General features: G+C 42.2%; 1 protein-coding gene across 1 annotated transcript in view; it reads right to left on the minus strand.

The window, feature by feature from the left end:
• Window positions 1-2,433: 2,433 nt before the first annotated feature.
• The window catches only part of LOC104472390 (retinoic acid receptor beta-like), a gene marked incomplete at its 3' end in the record, with an annotated part of 33,299 nt that continues 13,762 nt past the window's right edge, over window positions 2,434-21,970 (minus strand). Inside the window, exons 2-3 of the mRNA XM_010088054.1 lie at window positions 10,127-10,287; window positions 2,434-2,645 (exon numbers count right to left, since the gene is read on the minus strand). Coding sequence (XP_010086356.1) covers window positions 2,434-2,645; window positions 10,127-10,287 — 373 coding nt within the window. The remainder of the gene's footprint in view (window positions 2,646-10,126; window positions 10,288-21,970) is intronic.

Consider the following 21,970-nt stretch of genomic DNA (forward strand, 5'->3'; position numbering starts at 1 on the left):
ATGCTGCTCCAAGTACTGAAATTTAGCTTAAATGAAGATAGAGAGCTGCACTGCAATTCCGATTATGTGCAGGTGATGTGGGTTTAATGGATATGGGCACTTCACAGACAGCGCACGCACTACACATTACTGTGCCCACGGTAATTATCCCTTTTTCTTTTTAATCAGAACATAAAATAGTCACATAAAGCTTATGTAAATGTTGCGCAGGAACGTTAGGACTCTTAGCAGCAACCATGTCTTATCTGCTCCTAGTTTGGAAAAGCCTCAGCTTGTCCCTGCTATGAGTAGCTATGGCACTTGCTACATCCTGCTTGCTTGGATGTGTCACCTTCCCTGGCTTTGTGAAAAATGAAAAAGAACGAGCAGGCAATCAGGAATGACAGGTCTCAATAAAGTTTATAACTAGAGCTTGAAGGTTGCCACATGGCCACAAAGTAAAAGTGGTGATTTGTATTTAAGAATCAACTCTTTCTTTTCATTAATGAGTTGTAATAAACTCATGATTTACCACCTGCTTCATTATTACTATTCTTTTGCTCATCTGGCAACTAGGCTTTTATTTAGTCACTCTGATCAAAGGCTGTGAAGCGCCTTTATCTAGGCACTTCAGCCAAAACTGCTAGCGGAAAGGCTACCCCTAAATACTTGATACTGTCCAGACAACGTTTGCGACACAGGCAGCGAGTGGAGCTGCTGGGGGCACCACGTGCCACAGGGGCCGTGCATATTCCTGGGGTAAGCTCTTGCTACCCTGCCCAACAAAGAACGGCAGGAGCCTGGGGAGTCCTGAGCAATCACTAAATTAGGGCATAGGTTTTCCAGCAGCTACCAAGCCAAGGCCTGGCAGTGAAAAATAGAGGGTGGCAGCTTAAGGGCTGAAGTTTTAGAGGTGAAGAGTTTGGACGCACAGATTCTTGCTATATCCTGACTCCTCCCCACCATTTTTTGGGTAGTTTCTATATTGGCCATTTGTTACTGGTTACAACAGCAAAGCACAACGCAGTTCCCATCCTACACGTCTGGCAGAACACACTCAAGACAATGCCAGAGTTTATCCTTTACATTATCCTTTTGGTGTAAGGAGAATATAACTGTGTCTTATAAGGACAGAGCTGGTGACAACAGTCACAGACGTGCAATTAGCAAGGAATGGCCCTTGCCCAGCGGAGGGACCACACACAGTAACAATGAGATTGCCAAGTCTGAATGAGTGCCTGGATGAAGGGGACAGTGAGGGGTGAATCTCAAGCATGACAGGACAACCTTAACCTTCCCTTTTTTTTTAATGGGCCAGAGAACAATATCCCTTCCCCTCTCCCTCCTTCATCAAGGCCCTCTAGATGCGATTCTTCAAAACAGCTTTTGATAAAACAAGAAGAAAAGGTCACAGCAGTTAATGTCCTTCTCAATATGATCCTGTTTGAAGCAATGCAATTTTAGAAATTCCAGGATTAATTACTTCAAATTCCCTTGTTTAAACTCCTGTGTTATGCCAAAAAATGTATCCACAGTAGCCATCCTACAACGGGCTTCTTGGCCATGCTTGGCTCAATGAAGGCCTGCAGGTTTGTGCTCAGATAAAAACATTTAAAATACATTTAAAACACACTGAAAATACTAACGGTTTTACTGGAAGTTATTGCTATGACCAAGAATAAGAAGCATATTTGCCATTAAAAGCCTGAAGACCTCTAAGGTCTTGATAAAGAAATGCTGAGATCCCAGAGGGCTCCTCTGAAGGTCAGCGTGACAGAAACAACCAAAAACAAAGGGAGGGAAGACAGCCTGCCTTGACATAATGGCATAGCTCACCGCTGCAGGTTGTACACTTGCCTCTTTAAAATTAAATGACATTTATCTAAAATCTGTACAGAGTCCATTACCAAGTCCATTGCCACAGGTGCCTGTAGCACAGGTGAAAGCAGGGCATTCTGCGTGCCGGAGTCTTGCGCCTGCTGGGCTCCAGGTGCACCAGGTTCCCGTCTACATCCTGCAAAAACCTCACTCTTGTTCCTCAAATCGCCTCATGATCACAGGTACAGCACATTCCTAAAGCACAAAGCGGGCTGTCTTTCTAGGTATCCTTTATATCCATTATGTTTTGGAGGGAGAAGGAAGGAGGAATAAAAGAGAATCAGATCTCTCTTCAGTGTTAACAATAAGGAATTTTTTCCAAAGTTGCACACATTTCAATTTAGCGGCACAATACCAGTATGTGCCCTTCTTGCAACTATACTGAAATCCACAAACTATAAAGACATACTTTGAAAAGTAAGCTCACCCCACGTAACACACATCTGTAGATGGTGCTGGAGTCCACCTGTGACCATACCAGACTACCCAGTAAGTTCAGTTTTGCAACCATGAGGCCTGGGCAGTATTTGACCCCCTCTCCCTGTTGATTCCAATAAAAAGAGCAATAGGAAATACATTGGTAGTGCACCAATGATGTTACAAATACATACCAGTATATCCAGGCAGGCTGCTTTAAGTAGAGTTATCTGGTCTGCAATGGTCAAACTTGTAAAGCCTGGCAATCGCTTTGCAAATTCCACTATTTTAATAATGCACTTTGTTGCAAGTTCACTGAATTTGTCCCAAAGCCCAAGGTCCAGTCGAACCCGATGATCTGCACTGGAGTTCTGGAAGACAGACAGAAGGCACCATAAATCAACAACATCCTTTTCAGTAAATGGTTTTCAAGGGAAAGAAATGACAACCGAGTACTCCTTCCAGAAGCACTTTCTATTAACATTCCAGGCATTTTCTGCAGCTTGCTGTTGGGATGATGCTGGTTTTAAACTTGGATTAATTGTCTGAAAATTCCTTGGATATTTCTCTGTTGCTTACGATTGCAGAGGCCATCTGTACAAGGAATACAAATGAACTTAAACATTTCCAAATGCCACTATCATTATTCTTCCTTGTCATTATATAATAAGTGCATTGAGAGAGACAATTTACAGTTGTACCCCAGGAAATATAAATGAACAGTGGAACAAGAATATCAGGTCCTCATCTGGAAAAAGCAGCACAATATTTGGAACATAGTTTCACATACTTAAGGTCTTAGAAAATTAGTTCTACTTAATTTATCTGCTCTGTGGCTCTGCAAGAGTTTTACAGCTTTCTCAAGCTAGTCTCCCAAGAATTAAAGAGCATTTATGTACACAACGTTAAGAAAAACACCATGCGCGTTGATGAATGCTATATGCTCTTGATTGTGCTACCTAATATATCCTACTGTCTGACACGTTACAAAGGCATCCCAGCTGCATCTTTCACTGACTTTTTCCATATATTCACATATCTTAATCCAAAGTCCATAATTTGCTAGGATGCACAGCAATATCTGTGTTAAGTTTGTGATTAAACTCACAATTTTGTACATTCAGAATAACCACCTAAACCTTGAACGAGGTACACATGACATGCACGTCAGCCATGAACCGGCTGACTCAAAAGTTGCTGTGATCTATTTGATGCTAGCCCAACAAAAGATGGTGCCATGGGGAGACCTAGTGAGTCATTTCCAATCCACCCATGGTTCCCACGGGGTGACAAGACATGGATAACAACGGAGCTCTGAAATACCTGAGGCCCCTCTCCTCCTTCCCCAGCATGCAGTGTATTCCCATTTTGCCAGCATTTGATCCAATGCTGTTTGGGTTGCAGCGAGTGCAATGGTCCCCGCACTATTTCATGAGCCACCAAGTTTAGCACGCATTGCAGCTGCCTTCAGCATCTGGGCAACCTCTTCTTCATTGCAAGAGGAATTTTACCTGTAAAAATATGCTGGATTTGAATTTGCAAAAGGTGGTGAGCTGCAACCATGGAAAACCAAAGGCAGAGTTTCTCTCTTTCATGTTTCATCTGAGCTTGTTGACTAACTGAGAAAGAGAGAAGATCTCCAAAAAAAAGGGCCACCTGCTCCACATAGGTACTTAAGGCAGGTACAGGAAAATCCCCTCAGATGGCAGCTTTCTCCCCAGCTGCAAGGGAAGCCCATGTGATTACCTGCCTTAGTCTTAGCTGGTTAAATTTAAAATGACAAATTAAAGTTAAATGAGAGGAGTATCAACCTAAAAGTCTAATAGACACAGCAGATAAATAGCCATCCGAAAGCTCAATGTGTCAATTTACACAGACCGCAGTTTCTTGGAGGAAACATCTCTAATGATCCTGCTACCATCACTGCTGATGGTGAGGATGTCCACCTCCTTGGAAACCTTTGAAGCCATCAGCTTATCAGCTTTCTTCAGTTCATGGGCCTGAAGAGGTCGACAAGGGGATGTGGGATGAACTCAGCTTGGCTGTGATGCTCTGTCACCCTCTCCCAGGGCCACCTTCACAGACACCATGACCACCATCAGTCACGAAGGGGAAAGTCCTGATGGGTCCCAAGGGTGCCACCAGCCCGACATTCACCCTCACTTGCAACAGGGTGGAGATTCAAGCCAGTGATATTTATTTTAGGCCCTTATTGCAAAAAATAAATGCTAACCATGCTGAACAGTTTGAAGGTGCACAGTTGCTCTTCCCTGCTCCCTCTCTTTTTAAAGGATAAGAAATTAACTTCATCATTTTTATTTGAATTTTTATTCTGGGAACTTCCTCTATTTTGTTTTTGTTTTCTTTTTTTAAATGACATAAGAAAAGATAGGAGAAAATATCTTTATAATCCTAAGCCTAAACAATTGCCTTCAGAATGGTCCAAAACTAAGGGGTTAACAGTCATTGTAATGCCCTTTGAAACATTTCTTTCGGCTACTGGAGTATGCATCCTTCAGATGTATTTTATTTCATCCTCAAGGACCTTGGTGAAATACAGTACATTGGAGGAAAAATAAGATCAAGATGTGCAGTCATTCAGGCTGTAATTAAATTTAATAGGCAGTTTATCCAGTTCATAGAAAGACAGCATAGCGGAGAGCTACACAAAGCAGAGCCTAAAGCAGGAAATCATTTTACAATAGGGTATCCATCTGGAAAAAAAGACGTTGCATGAAACCAGCAAGTGTGAACGAAATCTTCATCAGTATCATATGAGGTTACTTTATCATGCTGCAGCACTGGCAACGGGAAGTTTGACATGTCTTCTATTAAGAGTAATGCACGGCCATCTTAACAAATGTAAATCTAACTCACTATTATGCAAACTGAAGAGAAGGGGCAGTTAATAAAATACAAAATAACTCTTGTGTTTTATTGCACCGGGTACCAGATCCTCAGCATTGGAGCTAATGTGGTTTACACATAATTTTTGAGATGCTACAAATGGAAAGACTTTTAACATTTTATTTGGTAATGAATATCATTGCAAGCTTAATGGAAAATAGCTGGATTTTTAGCAGTATTTCTGAATATGTAAAACCAAAACTGACTCAATATCAAAGTATAGGTTGAACAATAAAAGTCGGGATTAATAAAATTCATGTTAGAAACAGAAACTCTGATTAAATTTGCCTGGGAATCTCCTGTAACCATGCTGTGAGAAAGATGCAGACACTATGACTTTTCCTGAATATTTTACTGAAGCAGTTTTTTGGGTGTCTTTTCCAGGCCTTAGCATTTTTTTCAGGCCTTTGCACCAGCACACATATGGTGGAACAATACTGTAATACACCCTAGTGGCATCTTTATCAGCAGAAAAGCCCAACCTTGCTATGAAATCCAATTAAACAGCCATTTTTGCCACATAAATTGATCCAATTTTTTCCATCATTTTTGGTTTTTTTCATTGCAGCCTGCTCTATCTCCACATTAACGATATGGGATGAGGTACTTGCAGAAACATACACAGTAGCAGAATCCCTACTGTCTTTAAAATCCACTTTACAAAGGAAACAAGGCTCACAGGGGCACTCTGCCCTAATCAGGAACACTTGCTATGCCTCTTTAGTAAAAGCAGCAATGCACTCCAGCTCTGGGGAGTTCACTGAGGACCACAGCACATGCTTCTGCTCAGTTCTGGCATCAGGATACATATATGTGTGTGTATATATATATATTCATCTGCAATTACACAGAACAATATCTGTGTAACTTCTAAGCGCAGCACCTACAAAGAACAAAATGCCGCTGAGGTGCAAAACCTCTGCTTCCACACAGCCAAGAGCAACCCGGGAGAACCCACAGCAAGGGTCCGCAGAGTCAAAATTATTTTCTGTTTTATCCTTCCTTTATCATGAGGCTGGATGTAACACAGCTGTAGACTTACAAATAATACCAGTCTCGAGGGACGAACAGTATAGTTACACTCAATTATACTATAAAGTATGACATCTCCAGAGAAATTACTAAGGTACTCTCTCTTACCTGGATGACAGTAATAAAACAGATCTATTTATGATGGACTTTTGAAATCCATTACATTTAAACAGCTTGCTGATTCTCATCATTTGCAGAACTATGCTTGCCACTGCCTACCAAATGCAACTGTAAAGTCAAATGACCCAGGGAATTTAATATGAGTGCTATTCTCCCATTATTTTAAGTAGACTTTTATTAACAACGCAAAGTATGGTAATTATTACAGATAGGGACACTCTCTCTTTTTAAAGAGCAGGTGGATATAAAAAAAAAGTAATTGAAAATGCTTCTCCAAAACCATTTTTGAACAGGTAAAAATATACAATGAGGAAAAAAAAATCATCATGTAACCTTTCCTTTTGGGAAATGCAGGCTACAATGCTCAAGAGCGATAGGAGCCAGACATGCAAGCCAAATGTCTGAAAGGATTTTTTTATGACTGTATCTCTGCAAGGTCTTTTTTACTCCACTCTCTTATACTTAAAATTCTTTCTCTTTTTAGCAACAAAAAAAAAAAAATCATGTTTCAAATCAGTCTGAATAATCACGTATCTGAAGACACACAGGGGCTGCGCCTGCAGAATACTTTCTTCTGTCCATGGTCTCTGTTAGTACCCAAGTGCAAAGCTCATTAAATTCAAGTGAATCCACATCAATTCAATACGCTCACTTCTCACCTCTCACTTAAAGAATTAACTAAAAAGCTCTAAGGGTTACAAAAGCAATCTGTATGCTCTGTAGCATGAGCACACGGTGCTTCATGACTGTTAGCTTGTAGAACTGGGCATAAAACTCGGCATAAAAGCAGGACTGGTGGGAATCTTCTACCCGTAATAGCTTGTTACTATTAAAGAAAAGTAGAGTGGCATAGGCTTCTAGCTCCCCTTGCACTCAACATTTAGGAAAAGGTCTGTGTTCTCCTTTCTTTGACTTCTGGTTTCTATTTCAAGACTCTCAAAAGGAAAGATGACTTCCTGAGCCCTGCTGTTTGATGAGAAGCTGGTGGGGTTGTCCAAGCACCAAAGCCATGCTCCTCTGACCAGCACACACACCTTCCACCTCCCAGATCCTCTGGATCCTCCGCCGCTGCAGAAAAGCTTCTCCCCTGCTCCTGGGCTGATGGGCAGCTGGAGGTGAAGACAACCCTTACTCCAGACCCAGCAGTACTCTGTTCCTTCCACAGCTGGGCAGAGACAGTGTGCATAAAAATGAGCTCTTAACACTGAATTCCTATCTAAAAAACTGGAGGGGTTGTTAGACCTTAGATGAGAGATTTAAATATTCCGCATTTCACGCAGAAACTATGAGAATGCTGCAAGAAGACAGTATTTAGCACTGCCACTATTAGTCTTGACACAGCTGTTGCAGGAAGCTGTATCGCTCTCAAAGATTTGAGGTAAGCAAAAAATAATTCCTTCAGTATAACTTTGTTATTGCAGCTGATAACACCAAACCCTGACAAAACAGGAGGGACTTCAGCCATGTGCAGGTAACCCCTGTGGACTTTCAATGGACCAACAAAAAAACCAAGAAGACTCTTTCACCAAGCTGTCTGATCTGGCCTGAGATACGAATAACCAAAATCCAGCCTGAGAGAGAGCGTGGTCAGGTCATGGGTACTCAGGACTCACAGACAGATCAGATTCATCCATTCATTACTTAGATCCAGGTGCTCTCGGTAAGGGTTCTGAAATTCCAACAGGGACAAAAACTCACTGTTGGGGAAAAAATGAAGGCATCAGCGGTGGGTGTGATATGCAACAAGACCCTCTCCAATTTCATGCTCTTGTATAATTTCAAGAGCTAAAATATCAATGATACGTAAGCATCTAATACATAATGCAAGCGTATAGGTGCCCAGGTTTACCTTTCATCCCTCCAGGATCTCTGGAAACTTCCAGTACAAAGTACCATCACACCAGCTGCAGCGCACTCTTCTAACTCAGAGGTTACACGAAAGTACGTACCAGCACATTCACACTGGGAGGTGTACCCATAGATTATTCTGGGATAGCCAGGCCATTTGCAAAGCAGGCTGTGAGCAATAAGCTCTGGCACGCATACCAGTCTGGCTGCATGTCCCAGCTGCGGACACACGATCACCTCTTCTACAAGGCATAAACTCACTGTCTTTGAACTGGGAAGATATTTTTCACACTCATTCAGAAGCTCTCTCACATTTGCAGAAGTGTGAGAGCCTGTTTGGAGGATTTTATTCACTCCAATAGGAAGATGCAACCACACATGCTGAGGGGAGGGCTGGAGGGCATTAACGCAGGAATTTCCTTGAAAAGACACACTGTGGATCCCACTGTCTCCAGCTTTGCCTTTGGTTATGTTGCCAGCTGGCTGCTTTCAAGCTTCCAGCCTCGCATGCTGCTCTAGTCCCTGAGTGTCTGCCTGTGCAATATTTACCAGCACGCCTATGCTGACTGTTTTGACTACATCTCACCCAAGCAGGGATAGCACTAGAGAAGCATACAGAGGACAGGCACATTCCCCAGTACTAACCATTTTATGCAGGTCTCAAAATTTAATGTGAAAAATGTTTGTGAAAATACTTACAGTAACATGAAAAACATGTTTTTTTTCTAACATTGCACCATGTACGCTTGCTTTTCTTGCACTTAAATACAAAGTCTTACACCTAGACCCAAGAGTTTTGAACCTCGCACTTTGTAAATGGATGAATATGCCATAAAACAGCACCCTGCTCACTAGAACAGTGAATATTGATGCCATACAGGGATTTCCCTAGATCACTCCTTGAGCAATGTAACGTTTGTTTCAGTAGCAGAGCATTTACTGAAAAGAGAGAGCAATCCAGTGATAAGAAGCATTTCACCTGGCCTTTAGGGCTTGGTCCCGTCTCTCCAGCTGGGGAACCATGGAGGACAAGGATCATGGAGGCAGGCATCCCCCTGCCCCAGCCATGCTGCCCCTGAACTCGCAGCTTCAGCAGCGAGAGCACATACTTGACTACTTCAGTATCTTCTGCACAAACCCTCTGTAAAAGCCTGTGCTGCTACAACGGACAGCAAGACCAGATCAGCAAAGTTATTCCTCTACCAACAGGACTCTAAACATTACCTAACATTTATTTTTAAACATCTGTTTTATTATTGCATTTGTAAACTTGACATTGAATTTTCTCTCTGAAATCAATATATATTACTGACCTTCTCTGTATTTAGCAACATACATATGTACAGAAAAGATTTATTTCCCTGACTCATCCTCTGAAGAAATTCCCATAGTACTGAACTTCTTCATTTGCGGCCGACTTTTAATTTTTAAAAGCAGCAAAGTGTTTGCTGCTTTGTGGTATTTTGGTAGATTGCAAGAGGAATAAACTGCAAAGGAGCATTTTGGAAACTGTCTTATTTAGACATATCATATTTTCCTTGACCTTGGTAGCTTTGGGACTGTCACCAGTAATCCAGCAGCATTTAAGCACTCTCTACACCTGCAAAGTTGTAAACCACTGACACACAAGCAGAGATCACGTCTTTGGAAGCCAACAAATTTCTAATGAATAATGGCATGTAATTGACTCAGGGACTCCAAGCTTGTCTCTTGGCTGGATTAATCCTTCACACGGTCTCTTGCAATACTGCTAAGTAATGCTTACAGTGAAGCGCAATTTCTCTTCTTCAGCATGTATTTGCAAGCATAGCTGTGTTTTTTTAAGGTTAAGGAGGTGCAAGGAGTGCATCTACTTCTGCATCTATCTAAAATGTCTGAAGCCTCCAGTGCAAAACTCACATCATCCAGGCAGATCCAGAACATATGTGTCACAAATCATACTTACCGTAGTGTACTTTCCCAGCTGGCAGAGTGAGGGGAAGGTTTCCTGGTGAGCTTTTCGGATCTTCTCAGTGAGATCATCCAACTCCGCTGTCATTTCATAGTTTTCTGTGGACTCCTGCTTTGAAGGTTCCTTCTTCTTTTTGTTCCTATCATTTCTGACAGCTATAGAAAAAGCAGAGACACAAATCACGTGTGGTTATTCAGATCACCCCATGTTGCTCTTGCCGCTCTACTTCAAAACACTGCAAAACGCTTTTATTTTAAACACAAATTATTTTAAGTGGAGATTAAAATGTTATATGCACAGAGAATACTAACGCAAGCTTAAAAACTCAACTGTAAGAATAAAATTAAAAGGGATAATGATGAAACCAAACTTCCGTAGGTGCTTGTTGTGGATGTGCCATCACACTCCCATAGTATGTACCTTCCAAGAAAGTCAGCTGCAACTTTACATGAACTGTAAGCGTCTCAGTAGTTTTGTGAGGTGGGAATTTTTCGTTGTATCATTACAGTTGTGCATGGTGAAAAGCAAAGTCCTCTGCAGTGATGCAGTCAGTATGTTAATGGATGTGAACAACACTACAGAAACACAGCAACTGTCTGGCTTTTTAAATTTCTCAGTATGGAAGACAACAAAACCCATACTAATACAAACTCCACCAAGCGAAAGTTGTTTAAAAGGAATGTTAAATTTGAAAACAGTAAATGAAAGAAGATGAAACACATTAAACTCACGATCTGCAGATCAAAGGAGAAGTGCAAACACTTGAAAGAGTAAAAATGGCAGTGAAGCTATCTAAAGTTGCTTGCCATCTGCTCCTGTGCTCAGATCAGCCTTCTACCTTCCCCCGGCCATCGGGGATTACTGGAAATATGCATTGTGCAGCAGTCATGCCGTAATTGATTTCCCACATATTTGTGTTTTGTAATAAAATATGACAGCTGCTCCATCACCATGCTACTCTTTGTTCTTTTAATGAAAATAGCTTAATTTTACAAAATGTGCCCAGGAGAGAAGTCTATGTCTGCAGTATTGCCAGTATTTGTGAGTTTTACCAAGAGGCTTGTTGTTAGCTAAAGCTAACTTCTTAAGTGTAACCAGATGCATAAAGCTTTACAACAAAGACAAATAAAATCAATCACTCTCCCCAAAGACTCCATGTCAGTATTAAACACCCTGAAGACTAAACACTGCTGGACAAATAAAAACCAATCCTAAAGTTCACCAGTGTTCAAAACCTCATGATATGTAAACCAGTGGCCTGAACTCTGAGGGTGTGGCTTGGTGGGTTTGGCATACGTGAGGATGACCAGGGATTTTGGATGGTCAAGCATCTGCTGATTCTCATTTGTACTGTGGTGCCCACAAAAAGCACATCTATCTGTGCTGTAGGGAGGGAAGCACAGCAAAATGGGCAGATGCCCAGAACCACCTCCATGCTAGCTGTTTGCCTTGATGGGTTCCTCAGGCCCATCTCCACATCTTCTGCGGTTGCTTCCTACACACCTGTGAACCACCAATGATTGCAAAGAGCAGACAAATGGTGTATGTTCCAGGAGGAAAAGGAGCTTTCGATCCAGTCGCACCTACAGCATCTGTTCAGGAACTAATTATACACAGTTGGATTCATTTTCCTCTGGGTATTATTTCTGAAAGAAAACTAAGAGCAATATGGGAAAATGGCGGGATGCAAAGCGGCAGAGTCAAGGGCATCTACACAAGTAATGTAATATGTGTAACAGCAAACAAGGGGTAGATGCAGTGAATATTGTTGCTCCTTTCTGAGGTGATCAGGTACATACTCCACACAATGAACAGTTCTGGTTTTCTCACAAAAGGTTTGACTTTGCAATTGAGCGAACTCTGACTCCAACCCAGCAGATATTTTAAGGATGAACTTCGCTTTAACTTTGTGACCAGACCTGCACTGGAGTAATTTATGTGCTTTGCTGGATCAGGGCTGGGATGCTGAGCACCCCACTGGATTTAAGCCTAACCTCGAACACCATCAATTCTCATGTCTGGAGTAACAGAGACTCAAGGAAGGCCAAAAAAGGTAAACAGAAAAGGTACCTTCTTGTGAAGGTTCACTGCTACCAGTGTAGTCAGGTCTAAGGGGGAGTTTAGATCCTCCCCCTTTCTTGTTCTAATACTCTTCTAAAGCCAATGCCCCAATTTGTTTGCTGGACCCCAGGGCAGAGCCCAAGTACACTGTCTTGCATTGAAAAAAACATCCAGGACAACAGAAGATAACTCTGGCAGGAGATGTGCCACCACTCCCTTGCTATCCTGGCACAGCTGCCTTGGCAGTTGTACCTGAAGTCTCGTCCCCTCCAAAGGCCACCAAAGAAAGAGCTGCTGGTCAATCCGTATCACCAAACTGGCCCAGCTCTGCCCTCTTTCTTTTCAGACATAAATCACTAGAGCATAGGAAGGGGAGAATTGACACATCCTGAAAACTAAGAACAGCTTTTGTTCACCATAACCTTTTTTCTACAACTCTGATAGTCGTCGTAACAACGATAAAACCTGAATAACATTTATCTTCTTGCTTTATGTATATTTTTTATATTTCCTACATTTGTCTTTGCTAAGGTTGCATCAGACATGGCAGTGTTTCTATATTCCCTGTGAGATAACACAATAAAGGGCTGCAATATAATACCCAGGCTCCAAAAATATAAAGAATTTCTATAATGTTGAACCATTACGCAAATTCAACTACAACTATAATTCATCATAAAAGAAAAAAAAAAAGAGAAAAAGATTAAGATAACGCTACATTTAAGAGAGTTAAATAAAAACATATAAACGCACCCAGTAAATTTAAAAGCCATCACTGTTTTGAGAACAGAAACTGTCACACTGCATGTGGGAAGGCCTTTGGAGTACAGCTTATGTTTATGTTACATAAATCACACCTTTTTTGTATCTTGATCTTTACGTGCATATGATCACATCAATCCCCAACGTAATTCCACTGCCTTTTAATGATGATACACCAGCGATGAATCTGTGTCACAGTTAATGCTGCTGCAGAAAACTCAGTTATGAATTTCATTACTTGTGCACTAAATCCCGACTCGACGGCTGAATTATTTAGGAGCTCCCGACAGCGGACAGTATGGAAGCTCTCTTGCCCTGTGAGAAATACTGGAAGTTAAAAAAATTAAGAAAACAAGTTAGGTGGCGGTGTGGGGAAAGAGAATGAAAAAAGGTGTATCTTGATACGTGAGGAAGCCACATCTCGGCGCTGCTTGGACGGCTGAGTGACGCATGCCCATGCCTGAGCACATCTGCTCCGATCCATCTTCCTGTGACAGTTTCCTGTCCCCATGACACACACGCCAGGACTTGCACTTCCACACCCAGAAACCTCCAGGCAGCCGTGGCAGGGTTCGTAAGCCGGCAAAGGCACTTTCTGTTGCCTTGGCTTTAAGGACCAGCCCCTACCCTCAAACGCTTACCCCCCTACCTGATGGAAGAAGGGGCTGAACATCCCCTCTTGTCCCATCCCCTACCTGCCCCTGCCAGACTGTTCTTCTCACCCCAGGTTTGCCAGTGCTTTCCTCAGCCTCGGACACATTTTTCCTCTTCTGCTTGAAGCAACAGGCAGGGCATGAAAGCTATGGGAGGGAAGGATGCATTTTTCACAAAAAGCAGGGCCTGCTGTAGACAAAACTAAGCGTAGGCAAGGCACAAACAGCTTCTCTCGGAGGACCCCAGCGGTCTCATTTAGCAACCACGCAGCAATTCTCCTGCTTGAGCGGGGTCATTTCGAGCATGTCATAATGCTGGGAACCATCCAACACAAGCCCCTCAGGTCCACCAAACTTAGTCACCGGTTGGCCTAAGAGGAGTCTGGGACTCAGCTCAAGAGATTTAGTCAGTTTCTAGATAATCAGGTAAAATTATGGAATAGCAAGTGTTCCTACTCCCCTTTGTCATAGGTGGCACAAATGTGTCTGCGGAGAACCTGCAACTTGCAACACAATTTTTCAAATTACTTGCATAACCTGTGCTTCCCCAGATGCCCAGAAGATAGTTAGACAGCACCTTTCATATATTATAATGATTAATCAGCTACAAATTCATGACTTGAAATGCTATCATTGCAGTTTTGCCTCTTGGAGATCCCCGTGACCTTTGAAGAGCTTTATGTACTAGTTAACTGGTTTTGTTCCTGTAGTGACAACTACTAGTGTTTCCAGTTAGTTCGCATTCCTGTAAAACCACACTTCTCTTGTCCCTAAATATTTTGGAAGTTACTCGTTAAGCTAACAAATCTCAAAAGCACAATAGAGAACACAGAGCAAGCCAGTAATTGCCCAGCGCTGAGCACAAGGCAGGCTTTCAAAAAGATTCCTTTTGTTTGTGATCCCTGATGAGAAGAACCAGAGGTGAGCTGAGGCAGGACAGCCACAGACCTGCCAACTCTCCCCTCCCCACCTGCTCTCCTGCACCTCGGGAAGCCATCTATCCCCTGGCAAATGCCAGGCCACCTGGGCTGCCCGAAATGACAGGCAAATGTTGCCACAGGCAGGCAGCGGAGTCGGTGCTCAGCACTGCACGCAGGGCTTCCAGGAGCACCACGCTGCTCACTAAGGTGGAAACCTACAAGTCTTGAACAGCTCCTTTACACTCTGACTTCTCCAATTCCAGCAGCAGCTGCTAAAAAATTACAATTCCGTCAGAAGTTAGCAGCTGTGGACAATTTAAATCAAATATGCAAAACACTTACTTATTGCTACTGCCAAGTTTGATCCATCAGGATAAATGCCCCACATATACCACATGTCACCCTTTCCCCCATCTCCCTTCAATAAACTGTGCTCACGGTAACAAATGGCAGTCCATAAGGGCGTCTTTCACAACAGTCACTGTGGAAAACCTCTAACCAAGGGAGACTTGGCACCCCTGATGCTGCTGTTGCTGAACCAGGCTCCCTGGTTTTGTCCCCATGGACAAAGCCAGCGCCAAGCTGCACATCACACACGGGCCCCATGTGCAGGAGCTGGTGGAAGCAGGCACAGAGATGAGGGACCTCAAGGAGGTTTATTTTCCCGGCTCCAACGTAAGAAAAGGAAGAAAATAACTATCTTGAAAGCAACACAATTGCACTTGACAAACTGATGTGCCATCAAATCAGAACAGTAAGGCTCCTGTTCATGGTTTAACAGCAATGCAAGCACAAGCCAAACATAGCATTAAAATATGCAGAACACCAGGTAGTTATAAATAGACTGGTTTTCTAGGTTGTGACTTCCAGATGAAATAATGTTTTCTTTTAAGCAAAACTGCTCAGTCTTTAAAAAGAACTGTAAACTATCTTAAAACAAATTCCCATGCCACAACTGAGCTTTGACATATGGAGAATGAGAGGCAAAGCACGTTTCAAATACAAAACTCTCATTTCTAATGGACAAAGCCAATAACAAGTACACAGTCATGTAAGGGGCTTCAAGTACAAAACCAAAACACATTGAAACCTACATATTTTGTAGCTGATTCACAGAAATCAACCATGTCAGCTGTCAAGCATGTCAGCACAATTGCCACAAGAAAACATCTCAAATTAAGTGAGATAGTATCTCTCTGCAGACATGTATCAAAATTAACAGGGAGCACAGAGAAACAATCACGGAAGAAATTTCATAAGCACCTGGCACACTATCCTTTTTCCCCAGGCACAGAGTGAGCACACATATTACAGAACTCAAGTCCGCCCCTGGTTTCCTATTGAGAAATAATGTTCAACTACGGCAAACGCGCCCCGACCAACGTTCCAGGAGCCTCAGTTCAACAACGGGGGAAAACACCACACATCCAGAGGACATCATCCTGTCGCCTGCCTTCACGTATGCTGACTCTTCCAGCCACTGGTGGTATTTTTTTTTTTTATGAACGTGAATCTGAACTCTGCCTTGCAGCTTTGTATTATTCATTACCTAATTGCTGTTTTATTAGAAATATGATCTATTATAACCTTGAATACGGTAACTTAAATGACATTGAAAATTAGATTATTCTGATTATTAGAGAAGTGAGAAAGGTACTAAACATTTGTAAGGCTGATAATCAATCAGTGTATCCATCTGAGTGCAATAAAAATCAATCAGGAGGTAGTGCGTTTAAATCTAATTTTTTAAGCATGACATTTTCTTCTGAGTTTCTTTTTTAAATGTCACCCTCTTCTACAACAGTGATTGATTCTATCCCCAGGGACAGTTAACTCCAACTGTTTTATTCATTTCACTGAGCTCTTGTCTCCACAGTCTTTTCTTAATATCAAATTAATGACAACAATAATATTTTCATCAAAATGTGAAATTCAGAAATACACATTCATGGAATCAAAACAGCAAGAAGCACAATAGTACATTTAAATTGGTTCAAATACCAGGGACCTTTTAACTAGCAAGTAGTGTATTTTAATACAGAAAATGGTGGAATTTTGTGTCCCTCCAGATCTCTTTCTTCCTCCTATAAAAGAGAAGGCCAAGGATTTGCTTGTTTAAACATAATTCATTTAGAAATGTTTCAGTAGTGAACAATGAATCACTAGCTATAGGGAGTCCATGAGCAATTACCTATGCCTCCAAAATAACCTTACTAGGCTATTGTAAGTATAGGGGAGACCTTTGATACCTATAGCCTAAGGGCCTCTATTTTTCCATTCATGCACAGGGGATTTATATGGTTATATCCTATTATAGCCAATGAAAGCAACACATCTCCCATTTATGTATGAGGATAACTGCAGGGTTAATACATCAGGAACTCAGTTATAAGAACAGGTTTCATTATATGAATGAATGATACAAATGGATGCTCTACAGCTTTATTTAACTGGCCTGAAATTTGATCTGTGGTTTCAAGGATTCCATCAGCCTGAAAATTTTATTTTTTTACATGAAATTTGGCACCTGCTATTGTCACATCCCTGAAATATTGGTAGACGGAATAAGCAAAAGAGGAGTTTCTAGTCTCTTGAAGAAAAACAATTCTAACTGAACTCAGATGTAGGAGTAAAATTGGCAAGCCAATGCAGAACAACAGGCTGAGAAAAATACCCCTTGAAGGCAGCTGAAAGGTATGGCTTCTGTATTCCTTTTGAAAATTTATTTTAAATTATTATTTTTATTATTTCACTTTACTATAATTTAAGATAAACGACTTCTCTTTTAAAAGAGAAGAGAATAAAAGACACTCTCTTTTTGATTTTAAGACATCCAGAGGAAACCAAACAGCTATCATACTTTGGATATCTAGAACTGCCAATCCAAGACCTGAAACCACAGCCAGAGGAAAAAAATGGTTCTAAAGGTGGATTTGGCTTGAATGTTGCAGAAGACCCCATAAAGTGCTTCAGCAGGGAAAAAAACCCAGAAGCCCAGAAAATGTTTCCAGGTCTATGAATATACCGTTAATGCCCACCTTTATATTGACAACAGTATTTCAAGACTGGTTCAAGTTCTGCAGAACATGCCAAACACAGTAACAACTGCCCAAAGAATAAAAATCAGGACTCCAGAAATATAAATAAAAACAACTCCCCCTAAAACAGGTCCTAAGGATAAATGAGAAATTAAGAAGTTGCAAAAAAAGAAAGACAGCAATCAAGTGGAACAAAACTAGTGTTTTGCAGCACGTGGGTGTGGGCCAGCAGGAGAGATGGCGAGAGGAGCAGTTGAGTCAGAACCAGGATGTCCAACGCACAGTATCTGTACCAGGGGATGAACTGAAAGCAGACTCCTTGGTCTCCCTTACCACCTCCCTACATATGCAATCAAAGTAGGCAGAGAGACGTGATTATACATTTAATGATAAACTGTTTAAGCAGTGTTTGCTCTGCAAGTTCCATTTTCAAAGTGCTTTAATATCATCAGCTAATTGCCAGTGTCAAATAGGATAATCCACACACTCTTAGAAGCTGATGCTTAAATAGCTACTGAAGGTTGTTAGCATTAACAATTGCAGGCAGAATAAATCACCAATATTTCCCATGAAGGCCCACCAACATATCTGCAATGGAAATAGCCTAGCCATGCCTATTGACTAAGGACAAAATTCACTCACTGATATATTTCTATCTGTATTTCACATAGGCACCACCTCAAGTTACTTAATATAACCAGAAATGCCCATCTGCGAGACGAAGCATCTCCATAAGCAGGGCCCACAATGTCCCCTTGCATCTGGTGCTGCTGTTGAATTAATCTACACATCTGTCATTCCTTCCTCATTCATGCCCTGCCCCATTTCTCAGTATTCTGCACCAAATCAGTCACCTCCTTACTCTAAATGTAAAAACCACAATTTTTACTAAGATCTACCATGCCAGCTGCAACAGGTTTTGCAGAGTAACAGCATTACTGGGTGGATAATGCCAGTCATCCCTTTCCCTGCTTAGTGCAGAAATGGGAAGGAGCTTTGGGAATCCATCACTCCATCCTGGGAGGTTTCCCAAACTCATAGGGCTTCTGCAGGTAACCCACTGCCCAGTGTCAGCCTGTGGCAGAATCCCCACAAAACTAAAACCTGCAGGGAAATGAAGTATTGTGCTTACTGCCTACTGCTTCAGCTGCCAAAATCCCAGTGGATGTACTGCTCACTTCTGTGGTGGTCTAGATAAAATTCTGCATACAGCTGGTTAAACTGAAACACTCTGGGGAACCAGAGGACGGCTTTTCTGGAATTGCAGTGTCTTAACACACGAGCTAAAAATATACAAGACCACAAACACAATGGGATTATTCTTTCTCTTCCTTACAGCTGAAGTGACTAAGAGCATATATAGCCACTGAAAAACACTTCTAAATAGTCATCCTGAAATTAAATTTCTGTTAAGCTATATTTGTAAAGTGCATTTGTTTTACCACAGGCTGGGTAAAGAAAAATCCCTAAATTTCAAACTCTGGACTTCCAGTCAGAAGTCACTAAGGGGCCATTAAATCTGTCTCATCTGATTTCAGCTGCTGAAGTGCCCTTTCGAGCTACCTTCTCAAAGCAACTGCCCTTTTGAGTTACAATCTTGAAGCCTGGTAGACTAACTCTTTATGGATAACTGATTACAGGTAAAAATATCCCAAACCTGACCTTTCTCTCCCGGGTCACCTAAAGGTAAATCAGTCTACTCATCTACACATATTACATTAATTTCTCTTAGGAGACTGCCATGGTAGTAGGACGCCTCACAACTGGGAGAAGCTGGGGTTATCCAAAGTCATCAATTTAATTTATTGGGCATTATCCAGGACTGCTGATGGCCAGGGAAGTGCATGGCTGTAAACTAAGCCCAGACAAGGCACTCTGTCCCTGCCCGCTGCCTGGCCTGACTGTAGCACTTTGTACACTTCAACCTGCTGCAGCTATTCTCATCCTAACATGCACAGCGGAGAATGACTTGCTTTTTACTTAACTGGAAAGCTACCTACCATGACAAATTACAACCTCTTTCCTGACAACACCATTAACAGACTCTTCCAACAAAACAGCTTTCCATAATAAGCACATTCATTCAATGTAATGAACGAGTCTTAGCCATGGGACAAATCTAGGCTTTCTGATGATGTATGATAAAACAGACTTTATGGGACAGCAAGTGGAAAGGCTACAGTTCTGTCAGGAGAGTTAAAAAAAGGATGTGAACTGAAGACCCCTTCCCTTTGCTCACACATGGCCACTCAGCTTCCAGAGCAATGGCTCCCCAGAAAGAAGAGCGTAAGTTCAGGAGCAACCAAGACAGCACACCACCTGCATTTCTCCCTTTTACTACAGCTGGTTTCAGGCAGTGAATGCCGTTTTTGGCTTTCCCCAAACAGGGTTCAATGCTACGTTATCTACCAGAATTAAAAATAACAGCCCCAACTTCTCACCACTGCTGTTTTTGTCTTGCAGTGGTGCTACTCCACTGATCGCACCAGAGTCCTATTAGTGTAAAACTACAGTAGCGTAGTGGGAGATCAGGTCTAATATCTGTATCTGCAGATGGATAACACCGCATTCATATCTAAGTTTCATTTCTTTGTTTTGCCCCCAAGGCTAAATTTCACTTTCGTACCTCCTGGTGCCTTGTGCAATTGTGTAAAGGTGCATCTAGCGAGAGAGCTGCCAACTGACAACACATCTGAAGAGGCTTGCGTGTGCGGTGTACTTCGTCAAGCACAAAGAACACATTGCCTCCTGCAACCGTAAATTGAGCTCATGAAACTGGAGGAACAGTTGTTCCCAGTGTGTTTTAAGAAAGGGATTCGTAGTCTTAAATGGCAGCGTTAGCCTGCATTACAGCCTCAGCAGCTTGCAGCCCTGGCCTCCCACTAGGCCAGGGATAATAAAAGCAAAGAAATAGCTCAGCTCTATTTACCTATTCCTCTGAAGCTAACATGGAAAACACACCACTATGAACTTACACAAATTCCTTCCTAAGGACAAAGGCTTGTTGATATTCCTACTACTATTCGGGAAAAAAAAAGAAAATTAAGATCAGGACGTTACTTCCAGCTCCCGAGGTGCCAGGGCTGTCCTCTGAAGCAGTGGGCAGGGGGGATGCAGGGTGTGTGGCTCCACAGCCATGCTCAACCTCCCTACCTGGGCTCCCCTCCCAGCTGTCTGGAGCTGCCGCCGAGCAACCTGCTCCCCAAGGAGAGGCATCCAGGGAGCTAGAGAGGGGAAGAACTGTGGTACTTAACCAGGTGGACCTAAAAGCACGGGAAGATCAGCCAAAAAAATGCACTGTTTAAGCCTCGCATGGATGTGTGGTCCAACACAGCTGGCAGGCATGCAACTGCACCTGCCAGCGGGCTTGGTCTGCAGCTGGGTCTGATGTTTTAATCAACACTGCCTGTCATTAAAACTGTTTTGCCATATTACCAAAAGAAAGGTTTCATCAAACAGTAAAATAACATGCTTAAACAATACTATTGCATCTGACTGCATTTTAGCATGTTGTTTACTTTCTTTCCTTTTCCAAAAGCTGAGCAATCAGAATAAGCAATCTGCAAAATTTGATGGTGGGGTGGGGCACTTTTTAATTTTTTTTTTTTTTTTTAAAGATTACATCATCTTTTTTTCACAAACTGTAACCGAAGGAGAAAGAAAGGAGTGAGGTCAGGGGACTTATTTTTCTTTCCATCCGTAGGATTTTGGGAAGGCCAAGCCAAGCCAGCCAGCAAGCTCCCGAAGCGCTGGGCTGGCAACGTCACTGGATTCCCGTAAAAGCCTCACTGAAGCTGGCTGGTGATGCAGGAAAACAAGTTTATTCACTTTCAGCTCTAGTGTCTCACTGCCCACCCCAAAATGCTACACGGGTGAGCTGAGGCACCTGAAATGCCTCTGCCTCTCAGGTTTTTCTTCTGGCAGGATGTCCCTTTCCGCCCGTGCACAGTGTAACTCAGTGCTGAGCCTCAGCGGGGCTTGACCTGAAGCAGTCAAAGCTACAGCTTGCACCCGCGATAGCAGCAGGCTTTAATGTGACTCTTCAAAGCAAAAAGTGGCTGGGAGACAAAGGCTGTTGCTTGTGTGCTTAATAAACACTACTCCATCCATAATTCACACACAGAAACACCGCTTTTCATCTATTAATGTATGCTCTCCAGACATCTGTACTCCTGCTTTATGTAGTGGCAGAAGCATTGTGGCATTACGGGGTCGAATTCCCTTAACACACCTGCAGCAACCTCAGCTGTTTCAGTGCTCACGTTATGACATGAATCACTCCACAAGCCTGCACCTAATTATCAGACTGTCTATTTTGATATATTTTATCTTTTATGTACAATGCCAAAGAAGTTCTTTAAAATACGTTCCAACTACTCTTTCATTTATTAAAAAAAAATGCTT

The sequence above is a fragment of the Pterocles gutturalis genome, unplaced genomic scaffold (assembly GCF_000699245.1).
Source record: "Pterocles gutturalis isolate BGI_N339 unplaced genomic scaffold, ASM69924v1 scaffold48531, whole genome shotgun sequence".
Lineage (NCBI taxonomy): Eukaryota > Metazoa > Chordata > Aves > Pterocliformes > Pteroclidae > Pterocles > Pterocles gutturalis.